Below are 19,319 nucleotides of genomic sequence, written 5' to 3'. Positions count from 1 at the left end.
TAAAAACAAAAACAAAATGTTAAAAATTAAAAAATATTTTTTTTCCTTTAACTAAATATACAAAATGTAAATAAAAATTGTAATAATATTTAATAAAAAAGTCAAAAATAGTTAAAAATTATATTTTAAAAAATAAAATAAAAAGAATTGTTTTGTTCTTCTAAATTAAAAAAATAATAAATAAAAAGGGGGGGAAGGAAAATTTCTATAATGTAAAAAAGAGGTTAAGAAGGTTGGCAAACATGTGTCCCAGTTGTCAGCCCGCTGGAATCTCCAACAGTGGTGTATGTTGCAAGACAAAGAAAAAAATATAATAGGGGTATTCACGATCTTTGTGTTAACCCTGTTAGTTGTTGTGTCCTGTTAGATCGAGAAAAATGATTTGTAACATGAACATAGACTTGTAAGAATAGGCTAGTTAACATTGCTCGATCTAACAAGGCCATGGCCAATGTTAGATTTTAGGTCGAAAATGTAGTCACAATGCTATCCATTAGGGCGTAGGTAATCAACATGGAAGCCATGAATTTAACAAATGTTTTTTGTTTTTACACGTATTTTTATTCTTAAATACGTATAAATATTATTAAATACGATACATTTCTTTTGTTAATTTTTGACCTGTCCTTATACTCTCATTCATAATAGATACATCTCCTACCCTATTAAGTTGTAGGCTGTTAGACGTTAGGATACAAGTTAGATATGTCAGCACAAATTGAAGCGTGTAATTTGTTAGTACTTTTCAAGTGCATAATAGCATTTTGAATGAAAGAGTTGATTAATTTTTCTTTTTTATTAACTTCTGGCATCTTACAATTTAACAAAAAAGAAAACCAAAACAAACAACACACCTTCAAGGTTGTTCAACAAAACCTTATAGCTTTATTTTTGGTTCTACCAATCGCCACGCACAGCTTTGCGGAAAAATTAACGTTTAACATACTAAGAAAAGAAGGGGGCGTTCACGATCTTACTGGACATTTCTTTATTCGAGTAACAAGAGTTAAAATCTTACAAACATCGTGAATACCCCTAATATAAATAAAAGTGTATTTACAGTGTTGTTTTTTCTTTCTCTCTTTTGACAAACTAAAAAAAAAAGAGAAGAAAAAAAGTGACATTGATCTTCTTTGTTCTTGGTATCGTGTTTCTTCTTTCACTTACTGCAATTGTTTGTTTTGGAGGTGTAATATATTTCGGACAAAAATATCCCAAAGACACTCTTCGTAAATCGCTGAAAAAATTAACTAATGAAAATACCCTGTACACTACTGTTATATCATGAATGTATTTGAAGAAACGTACGATCACATGTGTATAGAAGCAGCCGTGTATCTGGCCTCGCCTCTCCTCCTCGTCCACTGGCTCGGACGGTACTGAAACGTACAACAAAATGGATCAAAACTAAGAAAACACTGTCATCCCTCTATTTGGGACTACAAAACTGTTTGATTTACGAGGTTAACAAATTTAAAATCTATTTACAATATTGAATATTGTTTGGAGCATAATAAAATCAAAAATTGAATTTATGGTGAATGAGACAAATACGAGACACACAACTCCATTACGAATCGGAAATGTAACCTACAATCTGGTTATCCTCTGGTACAGTGCAGCCAACACAACTACCTAATTTACTACAATAATGTAAGCAATAATTCTTAAATTTATATCAATTTATGAATAATAAAAATATATGTGCCTAAATGATGGAGAGCTTACTTTGATAAGGAACTGGCCCGAATGGTTTTGAGATTATCAATTTCAATGGTTGCAGAAATAATATGGTCCAACGGTTTGATAAACTGTCAGACACGATTAAGAGAATTATTGTCAGACACCATGGTTTAAAAAGGATAGTTGTGAAACCGAATCTGACAATCTAAAGCTGGCCATTCATGATTGCTCCTAGCAGTCCAAACGGAAACAAACCGTTCCAAAAACCACGTCAATGGCAAAACTGAACTGGCGTGCCGGGCTGTGCCGAATATTCGACTGGTTCAAACTCCATCGCGCTACTCCAAATATCTACGGCAAGGGGCGCATTCGTGAATGGGAAAACCCGCGTTTTTTTTTTTTTTTTTTTTTTTTTTTTTTTTTTTTTTTTTTTTTTTTTTTTTTTTTTTTGGCGCAGTCTCCATCTTTCTGTCACCGAGCAAACATCTTCGTCGTACATTCTCAAAAAGTCAAAAACATTTATTCTTTATTGGCAATAACATCCAATCGAGATTTTATTGTTGAGGTGATTGAATTGTATGAAAGTTTAGCATGTTTATGGAAAGAGGTGGACGATGATTACCACAATAGAAATAAAAGAAATTTGGTCCTCAACCAGTTGGTCGACCTTTTCAAAACAAAGGATACAAATGCAACAAGAGATGTGATATTGATAACCCCTAAGTGCTGAGGAGAAATCATAGTGGAGAACTTAGGTTCTTCATAGTTCATCCCTGTAGCAAGAAATTGTAATGTGGCTGCCAACCTTTCAAGTAGAGTGATGATTTCTCTCAAGACTGTCTTTTGTTTTTTAATCAAGGGGGGTAACAAGCTGGAGTAAACATAAATAAGACGTTAATCTTTTTTTTTTTTTGTGTAAGGTTTTGGTTGAAATGAAAAAATAGAGCCATGAGGGGATTCGAATCCACGACATCTGGCTAAATACGCCGCTGCTCTAACCACTTGAACTATCGTTATTTTCCCTCTTTTTGCCATTTTTTGGTGACCTAGAAGATTGAGTCATGACAGCTCAAGTGGTTAGCGCAGCGGTATATTTATCCGAAGGTCATGGATTCAAATCCCGCTCGTGGCACTAGCTTTTTCATTTCAACCAAAACCTTACAAAAAAAGATTAATTAATTGAAAGAAGTATTTGGTCAATAGAACACTAAATGTAATGAATAAAATATAATGAATAAATAAGACATTTCACCCTTCCTTAAATAGTTCCTCCAATCAGCGGTTTTAAGAGAAAAATATTTCTTCAAATTGTTGTGGGTGTTACGGCTTCTTACACCATTTCCTCTCCGGTTTTTTGCTTTTAATATATAAACAAACAGCAGCGTAGCACAAGAAATCATCATCCATTTTGAGAAGGTAATTCACTAGGTGACGTTCGGAGCGACTGGCTGTGGAGTGGTCGTAAATGCCCCCACAAATTTCAGGCACTCCAAATAGAGCTATACGGCTTTTCCAACCGTTAGATCTGACGTTTTGTGAAACCACCGTATCTGATCGACATTCAAGCAATTAGATCTGAGAAGCTTTTCCAACCGTAAATCTCACTATTTGTGAAATCACCAGATCTGATCCTCTTTTGAGCTGCTAGATCTGAGATGCTTTTCCAACTGTCAGATCTCACTATTTGTGAAACCATCAGATATGACAATCTAAAATCCATCAGATCTGAAAATCTAAACTTCTGAGAAGCTTTTCCAACTGTCATATCTGAATATTTGTGAAACCACCTGATCTGATCATCATTCAAGCCATTGGATTTGACAAGCTTTTCAAACTGTCATATCTGAATATTTGTGAAACCACCAGAAGATCTGACCATCATTATTGGATCTGACAAGCTTTTGGAACTGTCAGATCTGAATTTGTGAAACTATCAGATCTGATCATCTAAAAACCATCGGATCTGATCACTTTTTAAGCCACTGGATCTGACAAGTGACCTGACCATTTTTCACCATCAAATCTTTCAAACCATCAGATTCACAAAATATTACCAGACACTGATAAAACTAATATGGGTATAAATGACTTAGCGCTTACTTTGATGAGGAACTGGCCCGACTGCGTATGTGGATTCCGGTATGCGTACACAACCCAGACTGCGCCGCCCAGAGTGAGCAGCATGAAGAACAACGTTCCCAGCAGGCCAGTGTGGACCATCGAGGTCGACTCTTCCTTATCGTCTGTAAAATAAAAAAAATAAAAATACATAGATAAAATAAACTCCCCTTATAAGGCAGTTGTCTACACACAGCAAAGAACAATATTTTTTCCTGATTCAAAAGCAATAAAAAATGAATTTAAAAAAACTACAAATAACATTACAGATGGTACACAAATTTATAGAGAAAAAATTAACAACAGCATGCAAAAGTTTTATTTTGTTCATTGTTTTAAAATAAAACACAAATTCTGCTACAAAAAAAAATTATATACCTTATTTCTTTCTCCTCATTAAAAAGTATGCTAAATGACAAAAAATGTTCTGTTAATTGTTTAAGTGCGTTGACAAGGGATGTATCTCCAGCTGAGATAACCGATATCAAAACAAAAAACAACTATCTACGGGGATGTTTTATTTAATCATTATTTGTTATCAAAGTACAGTACTTACTTTGATTATTTTGAGGATGGGTGATTACGTTGGCGAGTTTCTGTACATGTTGATTTTGTGGATGGGCGATTACATTGGCGAGTTTCGGTTCATTCTCATTTTGTGGATGGGCGATTACGTTGGCAAGTTTCAATACATGTTGTACATCCTCCTCTTGTACACTGCTGCTGTTGGTGTTCTGTGGCATCAAATGAACTAACTTACTCTTCTTCTTCATGCAAGCAGAGGGATTCTGGATGGCATGTGAGTCGCACCTTTTCCGCTCCCATTCCTGCCGTTTCCTGTCGAAACCGGTTGAACATCTGTTGAGCTCCGGACACCACTTGCACTGGCATAAAAAAAAAAATTTAATTTATGTTTACATGATTAAAAAATGGACTTACATCAAAGCCTGTCTTGACGGAGGTGCACGCCAGGCACGACGTCAACGAGTGGCAAGTCAGCAGGGCATTTATGTAGATGACGGTCCAGTTTTTGATTTCAGGCCCTTTAAAATTGACTTGATGGTATTCGTAGATGATTTTCTTACGGGCGGCTGAAACGAGTTAATACAGAATTACACCTTCGGCCAAGAAACGAGGTTTTGCGGAAAACCATATAAAAGTAAAGACAATCGCCTGAAAGGGCTGTCAGATCTGACAGTTTGAGACGGGTCGGATCTGATGAAGAGAAAGATATCAGACCTGACGGTTTAAAACTATAATCAGATTCAATGGTTTGAAAAATTATCAAACCTGTTCATTAGAAATACTGTCATTCTAATTGTCAGACCTGACAGTTTGAAAGACTGTCAGACCTGACATTTGAAAGATTGTCAGACCTGGCAGTTTGAAAGATTGTCAGACCTTACAGTTTGAAAGATTGTCAGACCTTACAGTTAAAAAATTATCAGAATCAGTCAAACCATCAGATATGACAAACTAACATACTATCAGATTTGTCTGGCAAGCTTTTAATCTGTCAGGTCACGTCTGAGAATCATTCAAACCGTCGGATATTATCTACCAAACCTTCAGATCTGAGAACGACGTGACGGTTTAAAACTATCATTAGGTTCGACTGTTTGAAAAATTGTCAAACCTAATGATTAGAAAGTCTGTCAGACCTGACGGTTTGATATTGTCAGATCTGATAGTTTGGAAAATGGTCAGACTTGATAAATGGAAAGTCTGTTAGTTAAGACCTAATGGTTTAAAATATTGTCAGACCCTACTGTCAACTTTTAAACCATTAGGTCTGACAACCTTTCAAACTGTCACATCTGACAGTCTTGACAATTTTTCAAACCGTTGGATCTGATGATAGTATTTTTCATCAGGTCTGAGAATCATTCAAACTGTTGGATATGACAAGTCTACCAAACCATCAGTTCTGACAACTTTTCAAACCATCAATCTGATCTTTTTTTCACCATCAAACCTTTTGAACCATCACTTCCCAAAATACTGTCATTGTCACTGATTGTTGGTTTGTACAACCTTTTATTACGACAACAACAACAAGTACAAACTTTTGATAGTATTTTTCATCAGGTCTGAGAATCATTCAAACCGTCGGATATGACAAGTCTACCAAACCATCAATTCTGACAACTTTTCAAACCATCAATCGATCTTTTTTTCACCATCAAACCTTTTGAACCATCACTTCCCAAAATACTGTCATTGTCACTGATTGTTGGTTTATACTTTTATTACGACAACAACAATAAGTACAAACTTTTATTAATTTAATTAATAAATAAATTACTTACTAATGGTGTTGTGGTCAATGATGTAAGCATCACTGAGACCAACTTTGACCGGGTGTTGTTTGTCGTGAATTGAGTTGACTGATATCGGAATATCCCTGAAAAAAATAAAAAATAAATTTTAATGATGAATACGAATAATGTTAACAATAATGTGGCTTACTTGTAAACGAATATTATGTCGCCATTGTCGAGCAGCGTCACTTGGAATGTGAAAGGCCCGGCCTGTTTCAAGTCCAGGAGCCACACCCTCTCCCATTCGACTGTGAATGCTGTGCCTGAAGAATTGGGGGGGGGGGGGAATTAAAAAATATAAATAAAACCATATTAAGATCGCATACCGTTGTCCCTGTATTTGACGTAGCTGTCCTTGGTCAGGTTCGTGGCGAAGTTGGCCATCAACGGTGCTATGTATTGAGTTGCAGCGAGCCACGAATGTATGTAGTCTCCCGTATAGATGAAACCACCCGTCGCTATCGATATGTTCCTCACATAGTGGCCGTAGAACGGAAAGTCAAACTTCAGTTTAACAGTCTGCAAATCATTTTAAATCGTATAAAGTATACTTTTTTTTTATTCAGTCGATTTTTCTTACTTACAACAGCTCTGCGATGACTATTTGAGAGCATTTCGTTGACGATTACATCCTCCTCCTTGTTATCCATGTCGACCCAGTAGTGTTTGCTCAATTTGTCGTCGATGTACAATGTACTGTTATAGTACAAATGCTCATCCTGGAGAAAATAAAAATAAATAATTTTTTTTTAAAGAAATCGTTAAAATATTAATAATCCCTAGACTGACTGTTTGTTTTCTGGTTATGTTGTTTTTCTCGAGCGTCGCGTTGTTGTTGGAAACGTCTCTCGGATAGCCGTCCATCGGAGGATAATCCTCGGTCACGCCGGGAGTATCAGAACTTGAAGCCGTAGAGCTCAAGTTCGTCGTCGACTCTACAAAATAAAACACTAATAGAATAACATTTAAAGAGAGAAAAAAAAACTTACCTGAATGTTTTGGAGGTGTGGTGGTTTTAGCCGCCTGCATTGTGACCGCCATGTTGCCCGTCATGACCATAGGTGGCTTCAGCTTTGAATCCAAACCGCTGGCATCTGGAGAAAAATATAAAATAAATTTATTTAAAAAAAACTATAATAATAATTTTACCTTTTAGCATTCTCATGTGGGAATGGTAATTGCTAGCAAGTCGCGGGATTGGTGAGTCGACATAACGTTTCAGCCTGAAGTCATCCGATTTACACCTTGCGACTGTGTAAGAATAATAACCTGAAAGTTATTAAATAAAATTATTAGATGATAAATAGAGTGAAATCTTATTTTTAAATGCAAAAATAAAAAATATAAATAAGTAAATGGGTAATGTACTTGGGGAAAATTGTCGGATCAAGCACTGTAGCAGTCAGTCTCAAACATAGGCCTACTTTTTAATAATTATCTTCGGCTAAATCATCGGATCTGATAAGCTTTTGTACCATCAGATATGATCACATTTCAAGTGACAGAATCTGACAAGCTTTTCTACCTTCAAGCATGAACTCAAAATGTCAGGTCTGACTATCTTTTATAAACCCTCAGATCTGACAATTTATCACTGGTCAGGTTTGATTCTTTCTCTTTATCAGATCTGACCTTTTTTTTTTAATGTTCGGTCCTTCTATTGTCAGATTTGATCGTATTTTAAGTCACTGGATTTGACAAGCTTTTTTACTTTAGATATGATCACGTTTCATGTCACCAGATCTAACAAGCTTTTTATACTCTCAGATATCATTGTATTTCAATCACCAGATCTAACAAGCTTTACTACCATCAGATATGATCATATTTCATTTTTAAGTTACACTGCCAGGTGCAGTAATAAATTGCCAACAGGATTTGTCATTTTTTTCACCATCGATCCAATCATCGGATCTCGCTACAGCTGGCTAAACAATGCCTATCAGACATTTTATAGTTTCAGATAGCCAGACTCCTCACTGACAGAATCAGTAATGTTTGTCAATAACAGCAGTAAGATTGGACCCAGCAACAGAAACAGCCGGGCAAATAATCTCCTATTACTAGACCAAAGTTAAAATTATTTTTCATGAATCAGACAGGATTTGTTGACGGTCATACATTAATACTTCAATCCCTGAACATGTATCCTTATCTCTGGGACATTTTATCTCTGTGGAAGGATAGAGAGAGAGAATGAAAGAGAAAAAAAATAGGGAAGAAACAACATCCGTTTAGATAAGTACTAAAATCACAATGTAAAAGTCAATAAAAATGATTTGATAATCATTTCAATTACGCTTAAGATATATTATTTCACTAAATCCCCCCCCCAAAAATATAATTTTTATTGTTTAAACATTTGGTTGAAAAGGTCCTGATTTTTTTTTTTTCAAATTGTAATTTGATTTGAACAGCTGGCCGCCACTTAGCCAGTCTCGCCTAATTGGGCCACACCGGTATTTGACCCCGGTGGCTTTATTTGTTTAGCACTATCTACGTCTATTATACTCGCCTTTTGCAGTCTCGATTTTTTTTTTTTGTCCAGTATTGGGTTTTTCATCTTTTATTCAAAACCAAACTTCCCCACCCCTCTACTGAGAATTTTAAAAATTAGCAAGATTCCAGGGTCGGGAACGGACCAGCCACAAAGAACGCTAAGGTCAAGTTTTTTTCTCTCTCTCCTTCTCCCCTCCTAGTCGTCAGAGATAAAAATTTCAAGATTCAATAACAGAAAAAATTATTTACAGACCCTCGAAAATGATGAAATTTTAAAATATGAAATTTGGACAGCGGCTCTTTATTGACACTAATTGTTTAGTAGAGTTGCGTAACTTTCTCTCTCTCTCTCTCTCTCTCTCTCTCTCTCTCTCTCTCTCTCTCTCTCTCTCTCTCTCACACACACACACACACTCTCTCATTCTCTCTCTCTTTTCTGTCTTTCTTTCCCATATGGTCCCCGCTTTAATTTTTAATCATAACTGCAAGGACACCATTGTGTTAATAGTCTCCATTTGTCCACTCCAATATCAGAACTAGTTTTTTCCTCTTTTTTCTTTTCTCTTTCTCTCTCTCTCTCTCATGTCTGATATGGTTAATTTTTAGATTACAAACACTTCCATATTAATCTATGTGTAGATGTTGACTCATAAATTTGCCAGCTTTGCTCCATAGATACAGGCGGGATTATGGCTGACAAGGTGTTAGTTATGTGAAATGGCAAACAGCAAACTACATTTAAAAAAAGTGAACCAGAAAGTAATGCCTTGTCTCTTTAACAACTAAACAGGCAGTTGTTAAATCACTTACGCTTAATAATTTCATCAGTTTAATGTCAACCTAATAATCAACGAACTTAAATTAATAGTGCACAATGTTTAGATAACAAAGAAAACACATTTATCACTAAGGAAAAAAAAACTTTTATTACAAATAAACCATACACAGTCATACGTGGACCAAGTATCGGATTCAGCAAATATTTCTATCAGATCTTTCAGACAGGGCATTCCAACAGATCTAGGAAAATGCCAAGGCCTAGAAGACTCTATTGTCAAATCCAATGAGATCTAACTGTTGGGACAGCCATATGTGCTATTTAGACTGAGTCAGACTACCAGCAACTGGCTTCTAAGAGATCTGGCAATTTTTCACCAACATTAACAAGCTTTTCAAACCATCAGACCTGATCATATTTCAAGCCACCAGATCTGATAAGCTTTTTAAACCGTCAGACCTGATAATTGTTCATTATCAGTAAGTAATAAGATTTTCAAACCATTGGATTTGATAACATTTGAAGCACCAGATCTCTGACATGCTTTTTAAACTTTCCAATCTAACAGACTTTTCTATTATCAGATCTGATCATATTTAAGCCACCAGATCTGACATTACTGTCCAATCAACTATCCGTGATTGGATTGCAAGCGAAGCAACTTTTCATTTTAACAATTTAAAACAAGTCATTTTTCCCTGAACAAGAAGAAAAACATAAGAAATAATAAATTTACAAATTCGAAAGGGTGACATCCAGGGTAGACAAAGTGTCCCAACCAGCAGGACTGGCTGATATGTAGGTAGTCAAAAAGCAAGAGCATGTTTGTTCTGTTTTTTTTTTGTTTTTTTTTTTTTTTAATATGCCACCCCAATGGCAGGAGGAATTTTTCTAAAAAACATAGAAAAAAAATAGTTATAATAGTTATAAATAATTTCATTGCAACCAAGACCTTACAAAAAAAAGAATACTTAATTGAAAAAAGTAATTTGGTAAATAGACCACTAAACATAATAGATTTAATAATTATAAATTATATATTTTATTTTCTATTCTGTCCTGGAATTAATCGAAAAGAAAGATTATACCCAGATCTCCAAACATCATTGGAACTGTTTACAAATCGACAGTTTTTCTCTATGAATACACTTCTTTTTTTATACACAAATAAATAAGATAGCAGAAGAAACAGAAAAAACATCCTATCCAGGCAGATAAGCGTAGGCAGTATTTTTATTAATGATAACACTGAGTGATACAGCAAGCAATTCGAAGCCGAACATCAGTGTTCCAGTGATTAAACAAACAGTTGCATATCAGAAAGATAGCAGACATCAATGGAAAATATTATCACAGTCAGCAGTAGATTAACCATTTTTAAAATTTTAATATAGAAAAGGAATAAATCCTACGATATATGAAAGCATTTTTTCCTATAGTGATAAATTTCTGTGAACGTTTATAACCATATCTGACAAGCTATTCAAACCGTCAGATCTGACAAGCTTTTCAAACCGGCAGATCTAACAAACTATTCAAACCGTCGGATCTGATAATATTTCATGCCACCGGATCTGACAAGCTTTTCAAACCATCAGATCTGATCATTATTTAAACCGTTGGATCTGATCACATTTCAAACCTATAGATCCGACAAGCTTGTCAAACATCAAATCTGAACATATTGCAAACCACCGGTTCAGGGAAGCTTTTCAAACTGCCAGACTTGGCTATTTCTCAAATGATCAGATCTGATCACGTTTCAAACCACCAAATCTGAATTGCATGCACAAGTTACTTTTAAGCGTTTAAAACTTAATAAAATTGAATTGAACTTTTTATATATCCTGCCAAGGAAATAACCATATATAAGATTATATACCGAGCTCCATAGGACATTGGGAAAGTTTACGTATAACAGGTTTGTACCATCAAAAATTATTTATATTTTTACTTATACAATTGTAATATTAAATTCTATTGTAAAATTAAAAAATAAATGGAGAAAGTAGAATTTTATAGTGAAGAGTGGGCATTTATAACCTTCTTTCAAACTGTCACTTGTGGAGAATGTCGCTGGAATTTTTCCAAAACAATCTTTAAATTTGAAAATAAAAAATTGGGTGTAGCAAGTTTTGTCACCTCGGTTGAGACATCCTCCAACGAAGCCGATCTGCCCGACTCGAAGTCATACAAGAGTGGAAATACGATAAAAAATTTTATGAATAATAGAAGAAAAATTTGTAAACTTGCGATTTCTTTTATTTTTTCCCCTGTCGTACCTAGAATCGAAAAAATGGAGGTTTGAAAACGGCCATGAGTACTTTCCGGGAAAACCCAAAACGGTGTTTTCCCCCCTTCCGTTCAGGTATAAAAAAGGTGTTTTTTTTCTCTATTTGAAAATAGGTGGAAAGACACGAGGCGGATTGTTTTCACCAGAGCTACATCTATATTGGAAAAACAAAATCCAAGGTCTCGACAGTTTTCATTCCCCCCCCCCCCCGAGGGTGGCGATCCACCCCCAGGCCGTTGGTCATATTCGAAATCTTTATTGTTTTTCTAAATTTGGCTCAAGACAACAAGAAAACAATTTTTCTTGTTTTCCACTCTCGGAAATAAGGCGAAAAATGTAAACGGGTGTAAAAGTGGAAAGCACAAAGGAGACGACCTGTTGCACAAGCGTTTCGGACTGTTGCTTTTCCACACCCCCAGAAACAAAATATTTTTTCTCTCAAAACCCCCCAATTAAATTTTCAAAAATTGATTTCTAACTAATAATATTGTTTTTATGTGTACGTTACCATCATCCACGGACAGGCATTGTGTCAGAAGGGCTGTGAGGACGGTCAGAGTTGACAGACGTACGATGAAAGCCATGATCGAACTGGAATAGAAAAGTGACCGAGGCGGAGAAGGTGGGAAGGATCAGGGTGGCCAACCCAATCGTACAACCGTCCAAAGTCCCCGACGGGAGAGGATTCCCAATATTCCCATCACATCCGGCCAAAATTGAACCAAAACAGTCCAAAAATAACCGAAAGAACCTTTTCTATTTCATAAACATTCACTCACTCACTCTCTCTCACTCACTCTCTGACTCTTTCTCTGTCCCAAAGTACAGATAAAAAAATGCATTGCTTATTCACAAGTATTGACAACATTTGAAATTTGAACACTTAAAAAATAAAAGTACAGTTCAGACTTCAGTTCATTCACTTACTCACTCTCTCTCACTCACTATTTAGAGGACAATATTGTCCTAAATTTGTACACATAAAAAATAAAAGTTCCGTTCTCTCCCTCTCTCTCACTCTTTCTCTCTCTCACACACACACACACACACACACGTGCACTCACACACACACATACCGACCCAAAACTTTTCCATTTGTTTCCTTTACAATTCTGACTTCGTGCATTTTTGTCCCATTTGGATTACTGTAAAGGTCACCGAATGTCGATCACCATCAATATTCACCATGTCTCGAGATGCTTGTCTTGGCAGTCATCCAATAGCGTGCTTATGTATACACACGTACAGGGTTTGTATGACCACCCAATTTGTGTAGAAATGGCAAATTTTCACTAAGTGCCATGCAAGTCCTCTACTACTACCAAACATAATGGACAACTGTGAATCTGCGGTTACTGTTTTGTGTAGTGGCTACAAACACAGCCACAGAGTACTGTTACCCCATCCGTTTCTACACATTGGAAAACTGATTTTTGTGATTTGGAAGAGAAGCGAAGCATCCAACTTATTGGTTCAGTTTGATCAAGGAACTCCAAGACTGTTATGTTCAGCCGTTCCATTCTTGACCAACAGAAACAACGCTATGTGGTTCTTTCATTAATACACCTTCACTAGTTAGGAATCATTTATAATTTTTAAAAAATAAATAGCGGTAAATAGAATTAAACAATAACTGTTGATTGATGATTGAGTTGATTTACATACAGTACTGTTGGTTCCTAAATTTTTGGATGCTTTGAGTTTGTCTACTTCATGAACATTCATGCACTTTGAAGCCAACAATTAGCCAAGCAAGGCGAGCACCAAATATGTCCCCATTAATTGAGATTCAACGAACCTTTGCCCAGCATTCGGCAAATCTCCATGTCTGTAGCCACCTTAATGTTTGACGAACCGATTCATATGAGTAGAGAATTATACATAAATATCCTGGTACAAAGTGAAATCCATCAAGGGAGGAATAATGGCCTTTTAACCTTTGAATAAGCCTTTTAATCCCTGTAAGGTCTTTCAGTGCTGACACAGAGTTCGTTGGACTTTATGATTATTTATGATTTCTTTTATCTTGTACTCCAGTACAAGTACAAAATTATAAGTATTAAAATATTTAATTAAAACACATTTTGATTTAATTTTTTTTATATTTGAATTCAGATGAAATTGGTTGACACATCATCCAGGAAAGCCTCGAAGTCGTTCGTAGGTTTGAAATAGGTGGCTGAAAAAAAAAAGGAAATAGTCAAGAATTTAGTTTTTGTTTTTTGTCCTGAGTACCGCAGTAAGGGCGCTTTGTGTCGGTTCGGACGTAGAAAACGCCCCTGGCAGGAAGGAGCGTACCGCTTGGGCCGACTCTCTGGCAGTTGTACAAGGTACACCTACCATCTGGAGGATCCCTGGGGGGAAAAGTACATCAGTTTTGGGGTTTTTTCGAAAAATTCATAGTGGAGACACTCACGGGTTGTTCAAGTCCCACATCAATCCGTACATGGTGCAGTTGAGCGCCTCCATGTAGTACTCTTGGGCTTTCATGTGATGGCACCCAATGCTCTGTATCAAGCCTCAATCCCAATTACATAATTAATTTGACTTTATTCTCTCACAAAAATTGCAAAAAATCTCTCACTCACTTGCATTATCTTTCTCTTATTCACTTGCTCGCTCTTTCTTTTAAAAATCTAACTAAAATATTCAACTTACTGTTCAGTTTTGAGGAGAAATAGTCGCTGAGGCTTTTGTCAGCCGCATCGCAAGCCGGTTGCTTCGAACCTCCGTTCACGTAAAAATCAACATCACCTGCAAGAAAAATAAAATAAAAAATAAGAGTGTAAATGAAATGATCATCCTGGCAGAAAAAGATCAATGTGACAAACTATGAGCATGGTTTATCTGACATCCTCTATCTGACAAGCGATTCCCTATTCCTTTCTATTTTTCTTCGTTTTTTATCACTGTGCACTTTTTTAATTAAGCCAAAGTAGAATTAATCAGTAAAGAAAAACCTGATTATACTTATTTTATATTAATTATTAATTATTAATTAATTAAATTACATATTTGGGAAATAGCCACAAAACACGTGGTTGGTGAATTTCTGGAGGTTACGTTTTTGAACTGTTATCCTTATGGTATTTATATTTTTCTAATTTTCTAATGGCTGTTCTTTATTAAACAACAGCCAAATTTATTATTTTTTTAATAATTAATTCTTTTTAATTTCGTGTAAGCAGTTTTGAATTAAGATACATTCAAAGTTACGCATTTGTATTTTTTTTCCTGCGACATTTCGGAAACGTTTTCCCCCCACGTTCATACAAGCATCTCTCTGAATAAAAAACTATGACAATTCAATTATTTAATACTGTCAATTTGTTGTAGAATTATTATATTAATTATATATATATTTAATATGTAGACTTTAAATAAATACGTTGGGAAAAGGGTTCGTTGTGTCCAAAGCTCAGGCTGAAAAGCATCCTTACCAGATACACTTACTCTCCACTCACTACTCTACCTTTCTCTCTCACTCTCCCTCACTCACTCATTCACTCAATCTATCTTTCTCTCACATTCACTCTCTCTCACCTCTCACTCACTATGTCTTACTCACTCTTCTTTTTCTCTCACTCATTCACTATCGCTCTCACTCACTCAATCTTTCGTTCTATCTCACCCTTTCTCTCTCTAACCTCTAACACACTATATCTTATTCATTCACTCTTTCTTTTTCTCTCACTCTCACACTCTCTCTCTCTCTCTCTCTCTCTCTCTCACACACACACACACACACACACTCACTATCTCTCACTCACTCTATCTTTCTTTCCCTCACACACACGTTCTCTTACTCTCATAAAGGAATGACTTACGATGAAGATACGACTCAGTTCGGAAGAAAACAAATAGTAGAGGTCTTTTCAGAGGATCTTCGGAAGAGGTCAAAACAGAGAAAACAAATAGTTTTAATAACCTAAAGGTTCATTGTGCCCGAAGCTCAGGCTGGGAAGTACCCTAGCTGTGTTGGTATGGATGACCTCGACATAGAGAGCATCACCTGGGTCCAGCCTCGTCTCGGGTGAATCGGCCGTGAATCCAGGCTCCGCCGGGTCTAGAGCTGTCACCAAGCAGTTAAAAAAAAAAAAAAATACAATAATCCAGAAAAAAGGCTTGCCTGTTATGTAAGCTATCCCGTTTATCTTGTCGGCGATGTAAGACACAAGGTGAGCTCCAAGGCTCTGACCGATGAGGTGAACCTTGGACGGTTCAGTCAGACCTTTTTCCATCCTTTCAAGGAGGAAGCGTACGACGACACCTGCCACGGTTTTAGTATTAGCAGCCGCCTGGAAATACCCAGGCCTGCTGCCTTTCGACCAGTCGACACTGAATACGTTCGTCTCCTCCTAAGTTGCATTCAACAATAAAAAAAATTTAAAAAAACAAAACTCAAAAACTCACATGTTCGATTAAAGCCTCTTCCATTCTCCTGACCCAAGATTCATTGGCTGAACTTAAAAAACCATGTACTATGAATGTATAATGGCCTGCAACGTCCATGGGCATTACAGATAGACCTTTCTCACTCGGCAGCTCCATCCTAGAGTTTCTCCTTTAAAAAAATTAAAATAAATGTACAAAACCGTACCACATATATTAAAAGACAGACCTGTTTGTAAAGTAGATTTTGACGTCAATCTGTTCTGGAGAGTTAGGCACTGGATTGAAATAGCCCAGGGTGCGGTTGAGCTGTATACAGTGTATACCGGTGTAGCATACCTCGCCTTCCTTACCATCGGCCCAAAAGGCAAACCAGGCCACAAAGAACAATAAAAGCATGTTGAACAAGTGTTTTGTTTTTTTAAATCCAGGACGATCGGATCCTGTTTTATATCCAGGATTAAGAACCGAGAGTGCATCCCAGAATTAATGATCTACCGAATCAGAATCGTGTCAGTGGGATTGATTACAAAATATCACATTTGAATAATTAAAAACGATTGAGACATAGCCTGCCAATTAAAAATATCCAACGAGAATAAGAATGGTTACCGGCAGTTTAGTTCCATGATCCAAGAGTTCTCCTGAGTTGTCGAGTAGTTTAAACCAGATCCCAGAACCGCCTTCCAACTGGCAAAAAATTCATCTATTGGGATACGCTGGGGCGTACAAACAGTGCCTACCACTAAAACCAAACAGATTTTCCACCAACTTAACATCCTACAGTTCTTAAGACACTGGGATTAGAAAAAATAGACTAATTTTTTTTTAAATAAAATAATATTTATTTACATTTTTCTTAAAAAAAAAAATAATAATAATAATAATATCATGCGAGGACTTTGTATGGGTTGAGAATTCCTTTTGGGTCCATGACGCCCTTTATGTGCCTCATGAGGGCAATAGCCTCGGTCGACTTTGAGTAGTGGAGGTATTTGGCCTTTTTGAAACCTATGCCATGCTCGGCGGAGATGCTCCCTCCAACGGACGCGGTCCACTCGAATATGAACGGTTCGATGTGCTTCTCAACTTCTGGGTCGTACTTGTCGGTGAGTAAGTTGAGGTGCATGTTTCCGTCGCCAAGGTGGCCGAAGCCAGTGACCTCTACCCGGCTCCCAAATTTGCTCATATGCTCTTTCATCACTCGGGTCACCTCGTAGAACTTCTCGAGCGGTAGTGTTATGTCATATTTGAAGATATAGTGATTCTTTGCCATCGATTCCGCTATCCTCTCTCTCAATTGCCATATATTCTTTAAAAATAAATAAATAAATAAATAAAATAAGAAATTAAAACAAAAAATATTGAGTACATGCATGCGCGATGGTTCGTTGGAGAATGTGCCATCCAAGACGTGCCCCTCTTCCATGCAACGCTCAAGGAACGAAGTCATCTTGGTCGAATCATGCTCCTCAGAGCTGCCGTGTGTCTCAATCAGCATGTAAAACGGGTAGTCGGAGGAAAGCGGTGACTTGAGACCGAGCGTCAGCACCGATTCAAAGCTGGGAGTGTCGATCATCTCGCATGATGAAAGCGTCTCAGACAGCATATCCTTGGCGAGCCTGTAAGTCGCAAGTACGGCATCATAGCTCGGCAAACCTGGCAACAAATGTTTTAAACGATTAACGATTCCTTGTCCCAGAATTATACTCGTATCTACTTGACCTATTAACCATCGCATACAAGGGAAAAACCATAATTGTTATCCGGCAAACAGTTATTACATTAAAAAATAATAATAATATAATAAAATAGATTACCGAGGAAAGAAAGATTTACAGATTTAGGCCGTACAGGGCACTGGATCACGGCTTTCGTCACGAGCCCGAGTGTTCCTTCTGATCCAATGAAAAGCTGCCTTAAATGGTAGCCTGTGTTGTCCTTTCTCAGCGAGTTCAACATGTTGAGGATGGTGCCGTCGGCCAGGACGACTTCGAGTCCAAGCGTGTTGGCCTGCATCGTCCCATACCTTAGTAATCGCAAGCCACCTGCGGATGTAGAGATATTCCCGCCGATTTGACAGCTCCCTTTAGCACCTAAGTCAAGCGGCATCATCATCCCCCGATCCGCGAGTGCCTCGTCCAGACTCTCGAGAATGCACCCACTGTCGCATTTTACCGTACCTTCACTGACATGTTAACGTATTTCAATTATTTTTTTCATTGTTTACCTCCGAGTTGGTTTATATCATATATCTTGTTCATAAGACTGGTGGATATGATGACCTCATCAAATACGGGTACAGATCCGCCGACCAGGCCGGTTTTACCTCCCTGCGGGCAGACGGCGATTCGGCTTCTGTGGCATGTCTTCATTATCTGCGATACCTCTTCGACCGTCTTCGGCTTCAAGACAACCTTGCCTTCTCCTAAACATCAATGTTGTACAAAATGTCCATCGCCTCATCGATTCACCATACCTGCGACCGTTTTCAACCAGTCTACATTGTAAGCTGAGACTTCATTTTCATCTGTAAGCACACGATCTTTGCCCAAAATCGATTCGAACTCTTTCAGCTCCTTGTCTGTTACATAACCGAAATCGCCTCTTTTCACCTGGTACCTGTCCTTAGTGAAAAAGCCGACCGTCGAAAAAAATCTGCCTTTAGTTATCTAAGTAACATAAAGACATAATAAAAACCTTAAAATGAATTTATTTTAAGACATAATTAAGTCAAAATTTACCTTTTGCATCTTGTCAATTGATACGCAACCGGCGATTAACGGAATAGGTCAGATCCGACTCAAGGTCATGCTGACAACCAGCATTGATAACGCCCTTATCGTCGTTAAACTGAACGATCCCAATTCCCTTCAAGATAGAAATTCTGCAAGATTTTTGAATTTTTCCCACCCAAAACGCCAGAAAATTCGAACTCGTACCGTTAATAACACATTTTGACATTTTTATCGCCCAAAAATCCCGACGAAATCTGCACATCTAAATGTGGCGGGATCAGTCCGAATTCAATCATACTTCCAAGAACTTTGAATTTCACAGATCTTCATCATATAATCCCAGACGTCCCATTAAAAAAAAAAAAATAAATAAATAAACATAATAATACTCACTCTATAATTTATCCGACCATCCCAAAGCCCTAAAATATATTAACCAATTCAAACATCATTCTGTTCGAACGTTGGCAACCCTGGCGAACCTCCTCTTACTGCTA

General features: G+C 37.0%; 3 protein-coding genes across 6 annotated transcripts; all 3 read right to left on the bottom strand.

Annotated features, from left to right (window-relative positions):
• Positions 1–791: 791 nt before the first annotated feature.
• Positions 792–12,304, bottom strand: LOC106663082 (plexin domain-containing protein 2). Its single transcript, XM_014387644.2, has 13 exons — positions 12,201–12,304; positions 7,272–7,391; positions 7,112–7,216; positions 6,912–7,057; positions 6,707–6,841; positions 6,449–6,641; positions 6,271–6,385; positions 6,111–6,205; positions 4,741–4,892; positions 4,358–4,685; positions 3,784–3,926; positions 1,309–1,379; positions 792–1,237 (listed from the first exon to the last, which is right to left on the bottom strand). The coding sequence occupies exons 1-12, from the start codon at positions 12,274–12,276 to the stop codon at positions 1,311–1,313; spliced, it is 1,677 nt and encodes a 558-aa protein (XP_014243130.1). The 5' UTR covers positions 12,277–12,304; the 3' UTR covers positions 792–1,237; positions 1,309–1,310.
• A 459-nt stretch (positions 12,305–12,763) lies between these two features.
• LOC106663087 (inactive pancreatic lipase-related protein 1-like) lies at positions 12,764–16,902 on the bottom strand. Of its 4 annotated transcripts, none has more exons than XM_024227095.1 (8): positions 16,314–16,902; positions 16,106–16,256; positions 15,822–16,050; positions 15,621–15,764; positions 14,351–14,446; positions 14,109–14,218; positions 13,991–14,046; positions 12,764–13,871 (listed from the first exon to the last, which is right to left on the bottom strand). In XM_024227095.1, exons 1-7 carry the CDS (start codon positions 16,481–16,483, stop codon positions 14,029–14,031), a joined length of 918 nt encoding a protein of 305 aa, XP_024082863.1. In that variant the 5' UTR covers positions 16,484–16,902; the 3' UTR covers positions 12,764–13,871; positions 13,991–14,028. The 4 variants fall into 4 exon arrangements, with proteins under 4 accessions (XP_024082863.1, XP_014243141.1, XP_014243140.1 ...); XM_014387655.2 differs by having other exon boundaries at positions 14,109–14,211; positions 16,314–16,896; XM_014387654.2 differs by having other exon boundaries at positions 13,928–14,046; positions 14,109–14,211; positions 16,314–16,895.
• A 52-nt stretch (positions 16,903–16,954) lies between these two features.
• On the bottom strand, positions 16,955–19,287 carry LOC106663085 (D-2-hydroxyglutarate dehydrogenase, mitochondrial). Its single transcript, XM_014387652.2, has 6 exons — positions 18,829–19,287; positions 18,564–18,756; positions 18,315–18,512; positions 17,905–18,267; positions 17,457–17,743; positions 16,955–17,396 (listed from the first exon to the last, which is right to left on the bottom strand). Exons 1-6 carry the CDS (start codon positions 18,835–18,837, stop codon positions 16,974–16,976), a joined length of 1,473 nt encoding a protein of 490 aa, XP_014243138.1. The 5' UTR covers positions 18,838–19,287; the 3' UTR covers positions 16,955–16,973.
• Positions 19,288–19,319: the final 32 nt, after the last annotated feature.

Source organism: Cimex lectularius, unplaced genomic scaffold, assembly GCF_000648675.2.
Source record: "Cimex lectularius strain Harlan isolate CLEC.00 unplaced genomic scaffold, Clec_2.1 scaffold14, whole genome shotgun sequence".
NCBI lineage: Eukaryota > Metazoa > Arthropoda > Insecta > Hemiptera > Cimicidae > Cimex > Cimex lectularius.
Note: the sequence above shows the minus strand (reverse complement) of the source record. Positions and strands in the feature narration are given on the sequence as shown.

Bases quoted from the DNA above. Each gene is read 5' to 3' on its own strand.
- LOC106663082 (XM_014387644.2), bottom strand. From the start codon at position 12,276: ATGGCTTTCATCGTACGTCTGTCAACTCTGACCGTCCTCACAGCCCTT. The intron at 7,058-7,111 runs GTAAGTTTTTTT...TTTATTTTGTAG, and splicing joins CACACCTCCAAAACATTCAG to AGTCGACGACGAACTTGAGC. The intron at 6,386-6,448 runs GTATGCGATCTT...CCAATTCTTCAG, and splicing joins CGTCAAATACAGGGACAACG to GCACAGCATTCACAGTCGAA.
- LOC106663087 (XM_014387654.2), bottom strand. From the start codon at position 16,483: ATGCTTTTATTGTTCTTTGTGGCCTGGTTTGCCTTTTGGGCCGATGGT. The intron at 16,051-16,105 runs GTGAGTTTTTGA...AATGCAACTTAG, and splicing joins AAGAGGCTTTAATCGAACAT to GAGGAGACGAACGTATTCAG. The intron at 14,047-14,108 runs GTGAGTGTCTCC...TTTTCCCCCCAG, and splicing joins ATGTGGGACTTGAACAACCC to GGATCCTCCAGATGGTAGGT.
- LOC106663085 (XM_014387652.2), bottom strand. The intron at 18,513-18,563 runs GTATGGTGAATC...ATTGATGTTTAG, and splicing joins CTGGTTGAAAACGGTCGCAG to GAGAAGGCAAGGTTGTCTTG. The intron at 18,268-18,314 runs GTAAACAATGAA...ATGTCAGTGAAG, and splicing joins TGATATAAACCAACTCGGAG to GTACGGTAAAATGCGACAGT.